At 42.4% G+C, this 15,709-nt stretch overlaps 1 protein-coding gene across 8 annotated transcripts in view; it reads left to right on the forward strand.

Moving 5' to 3' along the window:
• Nucleotides 1–15,709, forward strand: part of LIMCH1 (LIM and calponin homology domains 1) — a 321,291-nt gene that overhangs the window by 226,558 nt on the left and 79,024 nt on the right. For 4 of the 8 annotated variants that reach the window (XM_027597626.2, XM_027597627.1, XM_027597628.2 and 1 more), the window contains exons 7-8: nucleotides 5,442–5,637; nucleotides 11,508–11,760. In XM_027597626.2, the coding sequence (XP_027453427.1) occupies nucleotides 5,442–5,637; nucleotides 11,508–11,760 (449 nt within the window). Of the gene's footprint in view, nucleotides 1–4,761; nucleotides 5,044–5,441; nucleotides 5,638–11,507; nucleotides 11,761–13,059; nucleotides 13,327–15,709 lie in introns of those variants that run through there. The other 4 variants (XM_027597631.2, XM_027597632.2, XM_027597625.2 and 1 more) reach the window with 3 other exon arrangements.

Here is a 15,709-nt window from a genome sequence, read left to right on the forward strand (position 1 = left end):
TGAGACCATATTGAGCTGACCCTCGTTACATCAGCTGCCTTGAAATGACCTGTCGTTGCTAACAGCGGTTCCCTTTTTTTAATGAACGTAGTACAATATCACAGGACCCAAGAGAGTACTTGGTATCACTGGACACAGCATGGCTTAACTAAATGGCCAGCTGTGGTACTCCCGTGCCTCTGAATAGAGTGTAATTGATCTGAACGTCACAGATAGATATATCCAATGCCTGGAGATACTAGTTTATCTGGAATAGATATTATCTCATTTTATCGATTAAAATTGGGTTTGTCTGGGAAATGCAGAAAACTCTAAATGTTGCTTAAATAAGATGAATTTAATTTCGACCTTACATAAAAGAGGTCTGAACATGAGCAGTGGGCAGGTGATCATCAGGGACCCAGGGTCCATCTGTCCGTTTACTCCAACATCCTCAATCCTTGGGTTCTCACCTTCTGGTCCATCATGGTCGTGCAAGCTTTAGCCATCATATCCACCTCTGAGCCAGGAGAAGGGAGGGATGAGGAGATGCAGGACCTCTGCCCTCCCTTTAAACACACGTCTGCTAAGTCCTACACTACGCCTCTGCTCATATCCTATTGACCTAAACTTGGTCACACATCCAAACCTACCTGCAAGGAAAGACTTGGGAAAGGTAGGCTGTATTTCAGCTAAAACCTGTGGGTGTTTTCACTGGAGAAGAAAAGGAGCAGATATTGAGGAGACAACTAGAATTGCTTCGGCATAGACACAGGCTGAAATAAATTTGCAATTGAAATGTTGTCTTTCACAAAGACTAACCAGAAATTTTTTATATTCATTTTTCTAGTGAGAGAAATGTTTGTAAAAAATTATCAACTTGTAGGGGTGCCTGGGTGGCTCAGTCAGTTAAACATTTGCCTTCGGCTCAGGTCACGATCCTGGGATCGAGCCCCAAATCGGGCTCCCTGCTCAGTGGGGAGACTTCTTCTCCCTCTTCCTCTGCCTCTCCCCACTGCTCATTCCCTTTCTCTCTCAAAAATCAATAAATAAAATCTTTTTAAAATATTTCTAAAAATTACCAACTTGTATAGTAACGTGTAGAGCCCTTAGCATACGCGTCTGGCACATAGTAGGTATTCATCGTAGGTTGCTGTTGCTATATGCCAAAAAAAAAAAAGATCTCTGAGAGCATAGTGACAATGGCTTTTCAGTGAGCCCAGATATGTCAGAGAAGGTCTCCCAACAGAGGGGACACTGAAGTGGAACAAAGGGGCATTACTGTGAGAATGTTGAGGTTGAAGGAAGAATCATGGGGACTAAGTGGCCTTAGAATCTCAGGGACTAGAGCTGGAAAGTGAGCAGTCTAGGTTCTTCCTTTTTATGTCTCTCTCTCACCTCTTCCTCTCTCCTTGAGATTTCCTCGCATCAGGGAACACGGCCAACAGCATCTCCAGAATTACCTGCTTCTAGCTCCTTGCCCAGAAAACAGGGAGATTCTTCCTTCTAGGCCCAGCTGCAAAATTCCTAGGGGTATACTCTGGCCCAATCTCTGTGACCAAGGGTAACAGGTACCATGATTGGCCTAAGCACTACCGTTTCAGGAGGGGAGTGGTGTTAACTAGACCAAGGGATAAAGACAGGGGAATGCGAGGGGAAAGAACAGACCTCTGCCTGAAATAGCAGCCAACATCAGCTTCTCTTCCCTTAACCTGCCTTATTTTTTCATGATACTTACCACCCAACTTTGTATTCATTTATCCGTTTTTCCATTTATCTTTTGTCTTCCCTACTAGAACATAAGGCCTGTGAGGACAGGGTATTTATTGACTTTGCCGAGGGTTGTGTGCCCAGCATTAGGACCGTGTCTGACACATAGAAGATGCTCAGTAAATATCCAAAGAGTGAATAGCTTCCCCAACCAGAGGGTGGTAGGTGCAGATGGGTCATCAAGCTGGAAAAGCAGAACCCTAAGACACTCCAGAATAGAATTTAGCCGCTTTATAAATCACAAAGGAAGCAGAAAATGTTGAGTGGTAACACAGAAGCATCTGGAGTGTCTCAGATACTGTAAGTCACCCACAACCTTGGCTGGTTCTCATTATCTCTGACAAAGAGGGATAAGAAAAGGACAGATGAGTGAAACAATCCAAAAATACCATAGATGTTGATAGTTCTCTCCGCATTCATTAACGTACGTTTATTAGAACAACTAGCAGTTAGTACAATGGATAGATTTGGGTCTTGTCTCCTATCCCTAAAGTGCTCTCTGTAGATGTCGAAAATTTCCTGGGTTCCTGGATGAAAAGCATTGATGACCTAACTAGACCCCGCAAAAGGAGAATTGGGACCATGCCAGCCTTTGTGCTGCTGTATAGTTTTGTTCTCCCCCGAAAGCTTAACTTTGGGTGACTTGATGGAATCCAATAAAATTGCTTACCCAGCTGATGTCCACATCTTTATTTTTGGCTGAAGAACCAACTTCTTGCCTCACCCTGAGCTTCCAAGGGACCAGGTTGGCCAAGGGGGACCACGGGTGGCCTGTTTTTCACTTTTCAAACTGGCCATGCCTTTCGGCTTCCTGCTCTCTTGCTGGATCCGCGGTTTTATTCTTGGCTTTCTACGCCGTCATGAACAGAATGGCTTTTCTGTGTTTCTTTCCCATAACAAGCTGTGAGAAAGCAGTCGAAGCTCCAAGAGACATGTTGACTTTTTCTTTCTTTCTTTCTGTTCTCTTGTGGTTTGTAGTAGGGGTGGGGAAGACATTTGGGCCTTTGGAAGAGCATTTCTGATTATTATTATTTTCTTGAAAATCCAGTTTGTAATGCTGCACCAAGCAGCTCATAAAATTGTGTCATTTCTAGACATGACAAGTGACCTGGTTCCGAGGGTTTGCCCTCTCTGATGGGAACCTGGGTCCAAGGCATCTAGTTATGGGATATAAATGGAGAAGGAGATAGGTGAGGATCAGTGCATATACAGGTTGTGTCCTTCCCTACATTCACAAATTCTGTATGATTTACATATTGACATTTACATACCCAAATGAATACGTGGACGTAATTATAACCATAGCTAACACTTTTTGAGCACTTATGCCTCAGGCATTCTTCTGAATGCTCTTTGTATGTTAACATGTTTAACCCTCCCAGCAATCCTGCGAGATAGATGGTATTATCAGCTCCATTGAGTAGACGAGAAAACTGAAATCAGGCGAGAAAACTAATAACTTGCCTGAGGTCATATAGATGACAAGAGGCGGAGGCAGGATTTAAACCCAGTCAGTTGAGCTTCCAAGACCTACCCTAAGCTCCTGACCTACCCTAAGCTGCCTCTGTTTTGCAGTATTTATAGTTTGGTGATGTAGGCATAAACAGCAGTTAGGAAAGGGGCATCACCCAGGTTAGCATCAGTCACAGAATAAGGAGGCAGTGAGTGTCCCATAGTTGGAGAGGTGATGCTGGTAATGGCAACTATACCCACCTCAAATTTGATCAGACATTGGCAGGTTTTACCCTTTGGGATTTGGAGATGGAATCCTGTGTTGGAATCACAATTTTGCTGCTTACTGTGTGACCTCAGTCAAGTTACTTAACCTCTCTGATTCTTACTGCCCTCTTCTGTAAAATGAGGACAATGCTAACGACATCATTGTAGGGTTGTGAGGATTAAATACATGTGCAAAAAGCACCAAGTGTAGCCCTAGACGCATGGTAAGTATTCAGTAGGAGTGACCTTCATTTTTTTAGCCATTTGGCCTATTCTCGGTGAATCAACAACCCACGATTATTACTTGCATTTCCAAAGAAATTAAATACAAAACCATATCCAATTTAAATCTATACTTTTCAGTTAGTTGATGAGTTCTTCCTTTTGCAGCTAGTCAGGCCTGGCTTTTGTTCAAGTCCTGGTGAACTTCTGACCTACAAGTAAACTACCTTAATTTCCATAACTGGAATTTCTGCCTCCCTCTGGAGGGTCAAGTGGGCTGTGCTCACCCAGGTCATGTGACAACCTCTTCTTCCGGGGCCCTAACCAGGGCCTCTGTGTGGAGGCTGCAGGGTGTTCCTCTCCATCCTGCCCTCCTGTCTCCCACTCCCTTTTCTCCAGGCCAAACCCGTGTGTGCCTCACAAATTACAGCCACAGCGGCCCTTCAGAATGCCTCCCGCTGGGGAGTGTGTTGCGGGCACTGGAGAGAACGGATAAGCACCTGGCAAAGCCATGTGCTACAAAGGCACGGGCTCCAGTGGGCATATCAGTCGGTTCAGGCAGTTTCCAAAATCACTACCATGCAGAGAATATCTGTTTATTTTTCCTCTCTTTTGGGAATGTGGAGGGGACCTTCCCGAGCATCCCAGGACATCCACAGGGTGACATTCCAGTCTTTGCTGAGGAGCGCAGGCCCCTCCGCCAGCATCCTCCGCAGCCCAGGTTTTAAGCGACAGTCTGGAGGAGATTAAATTGAGGTTTATCTTTGAGTGACCGGCGTTATTTTTGTTTTCGTCAGCCTGGCCGATTGTAATGAATGCGACGACACTGGCGGGAACAAGGCTTTTATTCTAATGCAAGGGTGAGGATGGCTTCGATTGACCTTTCCGCTGCTGGGGTTTCAGTGTTTTAGTATGTGCTGCTTGCGCTGGAAAGAATTTATAATCACAGGCTGTCAAAGACAGCCATTGTTCTCCCTGCTCCGAACATGTGGGTCAGCCGCAAGCGCTTCAGCTCCCCCAGCGCCAGGGGCTGGCCGAGAGCGAGAGCATGCCTGGATTCTTCTGAGGCATCAGGGAAAGCAGTTTGCATATTTTTCATTGCCTTTTTTTTTTTTTTTTTTTTAAACTTTCTGCCTCTGAAAGACAGCTCCCTTTCAGAGCAGGAATTTCCCTTCAAGGTAGCAGGAGATGGATGCGTGCTGCTTGCTCCAGACTTTACAGACCTGATTCTGCGGCAAAAACAAATGCTGTGTGCCTTGGCCAGCTAGCGTAACCAGGAGCAATCGCGTCGCCGACCCGGGGGCTCGGTCCCAGAACAGGCATGCGCCTATGGATTCCGAGAGACGGGTCAAGGTTAAGGCTTTTGGTGTTTAGTTTTGTTTTGGTCGGTCTCTGTACTCTTGTGAATCCAAACTTAATGAGGCTTTTATTCTTCGTTCCTTCCTTTTTTTTTTTAAAAAAAAAAACGTGGTATTATGTGAGTTACTTGGATATTTATTTATTTATTTATTTATTTATTTATTTATTTATTTGAAGTGTGCATGCTTTTCTGATGGGGAAAGTTGCAGCAGGAAGGGTGGAAGGATGCAACGTTGGCTTGTGGATGATAATCCGTGCCATAATTTTTTCCATCCTGACACCACACGCGGGATCTTTTGAAGACCACCCGGAGCCAGATTTTCCTGGTATTGGAGGCTCTCCGTCTGTTGCTGAAGTGTCTGTAATATCCTTTTCGTTTTATTTTCGGATAGGAGACTGATGACATTGAGAGTCCGAAACGTAGTATCCGAGACAGTGGCTACATAGACTGCTGGGATTCCGAGCGCAGCGACTCCCTGTCTCCCCCTCGCCACGGCAGAGATGATTCCTTCGACAGCCTGGATTCCTTTGGCTCCCGTTCCCGGCAGACCCCTTCACCAGATGTAGTCCTCAGGGGAAGCAGCGATGGTAGGTTGCAGCCTTCGTACACTGCACGTCTTAAGAGTTGAACATTCACAAGAGCTGCCTTGTCACCTGTGGACGGAAGGCAGGCTCCAGACCCACCGTGCTGGGACCTGGTAACTCTAAACTGGGAGAAGAAAAGCGTTTTTAATGTTGTTTTTCGTGGCCCTTAGAATTTGGCTTGGCTTTGCCAGCAGTTTGAACATTGCCTCAGTGAGCCTCTCTTCTCTTGGAAAATATGTTACATCATTCCTCCCTTGGTCTCAGTGAATCAAGACGCTGTGTAGGCCATTAGCTCATAAAGTGTGCCGAAGGTTTATATGCTCTGGGTATGAGGAAGGGAAATGTGTGAGTACCACAGTGCAGAAGTGAAAATGCATCAACTTCCAGCAAGCTGGAAATGCACTACACGCACTTGGGAAGGTGCTGAAGCCTGGGAAACTTTAATTGGCAGGGTTTTGGCAATCTGTTCGATGCTTATGATACCTGACCGTTGCCTGGAGCCATGCGGGTGGCCCCCAATGTACACAGCCCAGACTGCCTGTTTGTTCTGAGTCTGGGTTTGATTTAAATCCCATGGATTTTCTACCACCTGTAAGGAATGATCATTTTTCTTTAAAAATGTGTGGTCATGTGACCTGATGTAAATTTAAGGCATATTTTCCAGAAGCTGTTTACGTCACTTGTAACTTTGTACTTTTAGGAAGGGAAAATGGCTTGGTTCGCCATATATAAACTTAAACTTGCAGGAACGCACTGAGGTTGGTGGGGCATTTTTTATTTGTTTTATTTTATTTTTTTTAATGCCTTGCTCGATTGATGCTAATATTCCTAGAGACTTAAGGCTTCTCTCTGAGATGAACATTCCCTTTTATGGCTGAAAGATCCCTTTCAGCTATAAAACTCTATCTAAAATCCTTGAGTATTTAATGTGCCTAGGTCCTGAATTAATCACTTGACACCTAGCATCTCTTTTAGTCCTTAGCACCAGAGTACGAGATACTTAGTCCCCCCACCCCACCCCGGGCTATGAGACCTTCCTTATCTGTATTTTACAGATGAACCTTACAGAGGTTAAGTAATTGTCCTCAAGTTGTTAAGTGACAAATATCACTGTCATTAAGTAGTGTAACAATGTTAGCCTCCAAGAAGTGTGAGTCCAAAACTTAAACTCTTAAACATAATTTGCCCACAACTTCTGTTTACCTAATAAATTTTTTAAATTCTAGAATGACTGAACTAATGCCTTTGTTTAGTGCTTAAGCTTTCCAACAAATAGATTAGCCTTAGGGCGACATAGTATGTGACTCCAAAAGAATTCCATGGTGCATTGTGAGCTGTTTGAAAAACATTTCTAAAATTTTATATGACATCTTAAGTACCACCCACAGCATTAGAAGTTACAATGCCAAGTACGTGACCTAACTGAAGTTTAACATAACCAAAAGGTAGATTTACTTTTACAAAACATATCTGAACCAGACTATTTCATATTGTTTTGATTGTTTTTTAAAAAAGTTATTACTTTGTTCATCTTGGTTTTATAAGTGGTTTTATATTCTGTCACAGCTTCGAGGGGCTCAGAGTTTGTAATGAGTGACATCTTGAAGGGATTTGAGATGGTAATTACTAATATTGCACTAATAGGTGCTGAGGCACAATTTAACTTGCAACAATTAAGATTGATAAGCTAGAGTCTTTTTATAAATATTTTTCCATGTAAAGAATAGTATGAAATTGAGCCTCACAGAACACCATCCATGAAAGAGAGCACCTTACACATAGATTTCACCAAGCAGCCTGATACCTTCAGGCTTATGTTCTTATAAACGAATCAAGACTTAATGAGGTTTAAAACACACACACACACACACACACACACACACACACACACACACACTTTTTTAAATCTGCCTTTAAAAATAGTGTAATTTTATTCAAATAGGTGTTGTGTTTTATTAGAATTTATGGTCTGTTTTTAATGATGCTAATCAATAAGATTGCTAGTTCTAATAAACACTTCCAAATTTAGAAGAACATTTTTTTTTTAAGTCTTGAAAATTTATTTCCTAAGGACTCACAATCAATTAGGGAAAATCTTAGCATAAAATTCTCCAGTTCCACATTGGGTCAATATTTTAATATCTTCAAGGCCCACTGACTCATTCAGCGGGGACAGTCAAGAGCCACGCTCATAAGAGGTGCCACGATTCTATGGGTTGCACCCGAGAGCTACCCGGTTGGGATGCTGTGGGTCCCCAGGGTTAGTTCCGCCAATCCGTCTTGCTACACAGGTCCCGGTTCCTCCCCTCACCTCTGCTAGCATCCTCCTGAGGCCACTTTATGGACCTCACTGAAGAGGAAACACAAACCTTTCTACTCAGATGCGTTTAAAATTAAGAACATAGTTTAGAAATATGATGTATTTTGTTAAATGAGTATTCTTTTATAGAAAAGATGAGTTGAGGGAAAGAAATAAGGAATGAAAGAAATTAAGGTGGTAGAGGGAGATGAGAAAGCCAAGGGCTAGGGGTGTATATGGCCAAAATACGGGGAAAAAAGAAAGCTCCCCGCCCCCCCACCGCCGCTCCAGTTACTGGAAAGGGGAGAAATGTGGCCCCCCTGGAAAGGAAGACTCAGACTTTGATAAAGTAATATCATCATCATCATGTGCTGCATTGTCATTTCCTAACTTTGGGCATACATAGCGAAGCCACCCTAGTATATATATCTGTGTTTTCGGAATGAAGTCATACTCTTTGGAAGTCCTGGCCTTCGATAAGAATTCTAGTATTTACTGAGGGTGTGCCGTACCAGCCACTTCCTAGGTGCTTTGCGCCATCTCCTTGAATCCTCACAATACCTGTCAGAGCTGCCTTAACATCTCCATGTGTCCAATGAGGACCCTGAGGAACGGAGGGTTTAAATTTCACAGAGCTACACAGCTAGTAGGATGGAGCCGAAATTAGACCCTGGTCTCTAAGTCCAGAAAACTGTACTCCTTTCAACTGAGTCACTCTGCCTCAGGGCATCTGCAAATTAACTTTTCTTGCACTGTCTGTTGAAGACATTTATCAAAGAGTAATTGTGGGAAGGAAAAGGGTGATCTGTGTATTTGTTAAACAACCTATTTTGAGACTTTCACTAAGATTATTACAGATAATATGTTTTTAGATACTGTACACAAAGAAGGTTCATAGATGATAGGATTTTAGACATTAGAAAATGGAGACAACTCTTAATTCATTACTAAGCCTTCATAGTTGATTGAAGAATCATTTTCTTTCATTCGTTTATTCGAGAAAGTGTAGTGCTTCCCCTAGTCAGGATGCTTTAAGCAAAGGACATTTCTCCAAGAGAAGTTCGTCACAGAGGAAGGAACTTTGGACTGGAGTCTGGAGAACAGAAATTGGGAGTCCTGAGCTATTACATTTCAGCCATGTGGAAGGGGCTCTTTCTGCGTCTCTGAGCCTGTTTCCACCTCTGTAAAATGGGGATATTACCAAATCAGAAAACAAATCTAAGAGTTTGGCAAGGGAAGGTAGTGTTAGCGTTTGTTTATAAAGCATTTCATGGGGCCTCTAAATGTTACACTGGGACACTGAGACAGACGGATACTGTCGATGAAAGACTTGGGGTGGGAAGGTGCTAAGTTATGAATCAAAAACCAGCAAGTACTGAAATGGTCAAAACTTCGGAAGGGAGGCTGAAAGAAAGTGCAATGAATAATTCATAAACTGCCTATTTCATCCTGCAACAATGAACAACTTGTTTATGGTCAATGCTTTTAACTTGTAAAGTCTTTTAAAAGCCATTAAATCATTTAATCTCCAGGGCAAATAATTTCATTCTAATTTTTACAGAAGAGGACAGGCAAGTGTGATAGAACCAGCCTAGGAGCCCAAGGTTCACTAGTGACAGATCGAGAACTATGATGACATCAAAAGTAGTCAGCATTTATCAAGCACTTACCCTGTACCAAGTACTATACCAACAGTTTACATGTATGTGATCCTCGCAAAAGCCCTACAAAGTAGGTGGCGTTATTATCCTCACTTTGCAGATTGGGGAAACTGAGGCTTCGAGAGGTGAGTTAACAACTGCAGAGTCTCACAGCTAGTGAGTGGCAGAGCTCAAAACAAAGTAGATCTGGCTTAAGACCCTGTGCACTGCCCACTCGGCTAGGCTGCCCCATCTCTTGACTTGGTTGAAGGCTCTTTTCACAAATGTAAAGAAATAAATTTTATTTGCTGTCAACAAAGTTGAATAACCTCTTCCTGATCCTCTCGTTGATGAAGAGTTTCCAACCAACTCTCACATGGCGGCTTCTGTAATAGTAGTGTTTGTTTTATTTTTTTATTATTATTTTTTTAATTTTATTATGTTATGTTAGTCACCATACAATACATCATTAGTTTTTGATGTGGTGATCCACGATCCACTGTTTTTGTAGAACACCCAGTGCTCCATGCAGTACGTGCCCTCCTTAATACCCATCACCGGGCTAACCCATCCCCCCACCCCCTCCCCTCTAGAACGCTCAGTTTGTTTCTCGGAGTCCACAGTCTCTCATGGTTCATCTCTCCCTCCAATTCCCCCCCCTTCGTTTTTCCCTTCCTTCTCCTAATGACCTCCCTGCTATTCCTTATGTTCCACAAATAAGTGAAACCATATGATAATTGACTTTCTCTGCTTGACTTATTTCACTTAGCATCATCTCCTCCAGTCCCATCCATGTTGATGTAAAAGTTGGGTAGTCATCCTTTCTGATGGCTGAGTAATATTCCATTGTAGATATGGACCCCATCTTCTTTATCCATTCGTCTGTTGAAGGGCATCTCGGCTCTTTCCACAGTTTGGCTATTGCGGACATTGCTGCTATGATCGTTGGGGTGCATATGGCCCTTCAGTAGTGTTTGTTTTAATGACAGCTTCGCTCTCATAGATCTTATCAATTGAGTGAGATGAGACTCAGGAAACAGGGATACAAGATAATTTTGGGGGCTCTTGCCCGCCCAAAACTGATTTGGCAACATTAAATTCTCTTGTGTTGCCTAAAACACTCTTTAAGCCAAACCAATTCATTTATTCCTCAGATAATTTGAGGATGCCCGCTGGGTGCAAAGATGCTGTGATCAATGCTGTAAATGATGTAAAGCCCTTGTTCTCAGAATACAAGGTCAAAAGGGTAATGTGCCCGAAGAAAAGACTAGATTGGGCCATGGGGTTCACAGGAAGAAAAGATGGCCTTCAGCTATGGGTACCAGGAAGGGCTCTGATATAAAGGAATATGCTTTTATTATAACTCAAACCCCTTCCTGGAAGGCAAACCCTTGGTCTAATCTAAATCTGCCATTTTCCAAATTCCTATTCTTCTTATCCATCTTTGCCCCTTGATGATAACTAATATTCTCCAGGTGTTTCATAGATTGGTTAAAGGTACCTCCAAGACATTCCTCTATAAAACAGAATCCTTTATAATTCTTATTTGTGTGACTATCTAGCACAGTGTAAGACAGGCAATAGCAGGTGTTCAGTAAAAACTCCATCGGTTGATTTATGTCTTTTCTTTGGAGAGTCGCAGAATCTTAGCAGCCTCTAGTTCTGCTGCAAATGTGTTGCAAATCGTAATTCTCAGATACAGTTGGGCTTACCTCTATTTTTTCAACTGAATTTTTTCCCCCTGATTTGAGTTCAGAGCTTTTCCCAGAACGGACTAATTTAGACGGATACTTTAGATTCGTTAAGTGAATAATTTAAGGAAGGAATCCCCAGAACCCACAGATCTAACCACATCCCTAATACTGCACACTTGCCATCAGGAACTGTTCTGCTAACCCCGCGCATGTTTTCAGCACCCATCCTCTCTTCCCCAGGGAGAGGAAGTGACTCTGAGTCCGACTTGCCACATCGGAAGCTGCCAGACGTGAAGAAGGATGACATGTCTGCGAGGCGGACTTCCCATGGTGAGCCGAAATCAGCAGTGCCTTTTAACCAGTACCTCCCGAACAAAAGCAATCAGACGGCCTACGTCCCCGCTCCTCTGAGAAAGAAGAAAGCAGAGCGAGAGGAATACCGGAAGAGCTGGAGTACTGCCACCTCCCCCCTGGGTGGGGAGAGGCCCTTCAGGTAAGGCCTGAGCTATGCTGCCCCCATCCTGGCTTGAGCACTAGCAGTGAAGGGACCACACAGCTCCGGCACACGATTGAGCTCAGATAACCATTCCAGAACTTTGACGTCAGATTACAAATGGCAGGGGCACCTGGGTGGCTCAGTCGTTACGCGTCTGCCTTCGGTTCAGGTCATGATCCCGGGGTCCTGGGATCAAGCCCCACATGGGGCTCCCTGCTCAGCGGGAGGCCTGCTTCTCCCTCTCCTACTCCTCCTGCTTGTGTTCCTGCTCTCACTGTCTCTTTCTGTGAAATAAATAAATAAAATCTTAAAAAAAAAAAAAAGATTACAAATGGCAGTGGGCTAGACAGCTCTTTGGAGAGAGCTTGTGATGACAGAATCTAAGCTTCATGAAGGCACCGAGAACAGTGCCTGCCACACAGTAGGTACTCAACAGATCCTTGTCTAATGAGCAGATTTTTGAAACCAGTTCTAGTGAGAGGACATGGAGAGCAGGTCTGTCATCCATGTCTTTCTGAGGAGACTGCCTGACTCCCACTCCTGTTAAATTAGGTGCAGAAAGCCACATCTTTTTGCGAGAAGACTTTTTCTTAAATCTAGATACACGATTATCTAGATACAAGCTCAAGTATGTAAGGGATGCATGAAACATGCTTCAGAATTGCATGGAGAAACTCCTAGTAAAGGGACGATACATTGAACTGCTCATCTCTTTAGAGAAGCAAGCAGGGATTTCCCCTAAACTCGGATTATGTCTTTATATTTATGCATTCATTTAGTCTGCAGGTATTTATTCAGCACCTACTACATGCTAGGTGCTGTCTTTTAGGCACCCGGGACCCGGTAGTAAATAAGGTAGAGTCCCTGCCTTCAAGAACCTTCTAGTCCAATAAAAGAAACTTATGGTCTAGTCTAATCCTTTGAGCAAAACCACCCTGATGACTGCATGCTTATTTCTAATAATCCACCTTTATTATCTATGAATTTCATCGAATAAACATTTTATTAAAAGTTTTGATGATTGAATCAAACATGACTTTTCCCTTTCCAGCAGAAAAGGCTTTTTGCCTTTCAATATCAATTTTTAAGTAGCTTCTACTATTGAGATTATGATGCATCGTATTTATTAACAAATTAATGGCTGCATTTAACTTTCTTCACGTTACCAGGATCATATTGCATGCTATGACTTTTTTTTTAAGTGAAAAATAATATCAGAATGACCAGGAAATGACATATGGCTTGCTCCCCAGCCCAGGCTGCTAGTTTGGTAAACCGTGTTGTCCAACTCACTAGCTATCCTGAAACAATAGAGGAAGAGGGAAGTGAAGTGGGGTCTCCTTGTGAAGAGGACCCAGTCAGCCCAGTGGATCCTGGTGGGAAGCCTTCCGATGGTGGGTTAGAATTACCCACTGGCAGTGGCCAGAAGCAGCCTCCTCCAGAGGGGGCTGTGGTGGCGCCAGCTCCCAAGTCTGAAGAAAAAGATGCTGTTGAAATCCAAAAGCGCCGAAGGCTAGAACAAGCTGGAATCAAGGTCATGCCTGCGGCGCAGCGCTTTGCCAGGTTAGCTCTGCAGGCCGAAGGCTTTTGTGCATGCCTGGGGTTTGGATTCTGTCTGGCTTGCTGGAGTTTCCATCCTGTTTCCCCTTTGCAGCTCTATTACCCCCCCCCCTCCTCCTCGAGCAAATAGAGCTGCGAGTCTTTGCAGGGGCATGTCTCCGCCAAGAACTTGGTTGTTCTAAATGGAGGCGAAGAGTGAGCTTCTTGCTGCTTGATTAGACCTTGTCCTAGTCAAGGATTAGTGGTCAGTCATTTGTGGGTTGCGGGATTTACCTAACAATAACATTTTATTTTTCAATTGTTTGCAGCCTGTTAATTTTCACGCAACTCCTAAATGGCTCTTACCTTACTTGACACATCACTGGAAAATAGTTCCTTTGAAATGGGGAGCACTCTCTTTAGAAAGAGTGGTTGGCTTACAAAAACCCACTTACTTTCTTTGTCCCAAGGGAGTGGTAAGATTGCACTTACTCGACTCGTTCCCTAAGGCACGGTGATTCAAAAACAAAGAATGGAGTAATTCCTTCTCTTAATTGTAACAAGGGCACGAGCATCCAGCCCAGATGACTTCATATTACATGTGTGATGGAAACCTTCAGCAGTCCAAGCCACAGAAAACTGTAGTTCTACAGTTTTAGGTAGTGTTTTGAGAAGCTGGTTAATTTTTCTCATATAATAACCACGAAGTTCTTAACAAATCATAACGAGACCAAAATTTATTTGACAGTTTAAAATTCATAACAGTTTGATAATTGAAATTCCTTTGCCATCTGCTGTTCCATTTAATTGGGAGAGGTAGGTGACATACCCATTTTCAAGAAGAATAAACTGAGGGTCAGTGGTAGTAAGTGACTTGCTGGTCTGAGAGCTAGTTACCGCTGACCTGGTGGCCAGATCCAAATGTTCAGACTACAGTACCACATCTGCCTCCCACACATTTAACAGAACATTTTCCATTTCTCTGTACAATTCCAAATGTGGTTAGAGCTGTATGGTCTAGTTCTTAAACTGAAAGTTCCAGCATTGACTTATATGGATTTAATTCTAGAGTAGCTTTGTATTGATTAAAAAACAAAAACAAAAAACCCAAGGGTATACTTCTTCCCTGTCTGTGGTATCTCACAGATAAATATATCTGTCCTAAACATATATGTGCTTCTAGAAAACTCTACCATAAAATTGTGCTTGTGCTCCAAGCAGCTCTCTGGTTTTCTGAGATAAGAGAGAGTAATGTAGAATCATGAAAACAAAACCAAATCCAGGTTTTCTATAAATTTTGGTACAGAGACCTTATCAGACACATATTTTTTCAACATCATTTTAGCATTACTTGTATCAGAGAACAAGCTCGATGCGAGAATACAAAAATGAATAGTATCCCCTTAGCATGTTTCGTTTTTCAGACTTTTCCTTCTGTTTTCAAATTTAGGGCCCAGTGGGAGTAGGTATTATAGGTAAGAGTATGAATTTACAAAAAAATTTTAATTGAATATCCTTGACACACATAACTTTGTTTTTGTCACGTCTGAGAAGTCTTTAAGCTAAAATTTACTGAAGACACCATGATCTTTTTTTTTTCTGTTTTATTATCATTTTCGAAAGTTACAACTCCGCTTGGTTAAAATGAATCTCATTTTTAAAGATTGATTTTTCTATAATTACCAATCTGGTTGAATATTATAATATGTGTATTGGCTGTTCGGGTTTCTTCTTCCATATCCTGTGCCACCTTTTCCCATTTAAAAAAAATTCATTTTATTGTGGTAAGAACACTTAGCATGAGATCTCCCCTCTGAACAAATCTTGAATTGTTCAATGGAGTTTTGTTAACTATAGTACGATGTTGTACACTAGATCTCTAGAATTTGTTCATCCAGCCTAACTGAAACTTTATGCCCGTTGATTAGCAACTCCCCATTTCCCCCTCCCTCAGCCCCTGGCAACCACCATTCTATTCTTTGATACTATGTATTTGACTCTTAGATATGGCATATGAGAGGAATCATGCAGTATTTTTCCTTTTGTGACTAGCTTATTTCATGTAACAATGTCCTCAAGGTTCATCTGTATTATCACATAGTGCAGAATTTTCTTCTTTTTAAAGACTGAGTGATATTCCATTATATATAAATGTCACATTTTCTTCTATTCGTCCATCAGTGGACATTTAGGTTGTCTCCACATCTTGGCTATTGTGAATAGTATAGCAATGAACATGGGAGTGCTACTATCTTTTAGGGATCTTGACTTCAGTTGTTTTGGATAAATAGCCAGAAGTGAGATTGCCAGGTCATATGGCAGATATATTTTTAATTTTTCAAGGAATCTCTATATCATCTTAAGAGTATACAAAAGAGCAACAAGATATGAGTGGGGATCCTCATTA

This window comes from Zalophus californianus, chromosome 2, assembly GCF_009762305.2.
Source record: "Zalophus californianus isolate mZalCal1 chromosome 2, mZalCal1.pri.v2, whole genome shotgun sequence".
In the NCBI taxonomy this organism is placed as follows: domain Eukaryota; kingdom Metazoa; phylum Chordata; class Mammalia; order Carnivora; family Otariidae; genus Zalophus; species Zalophus californianus.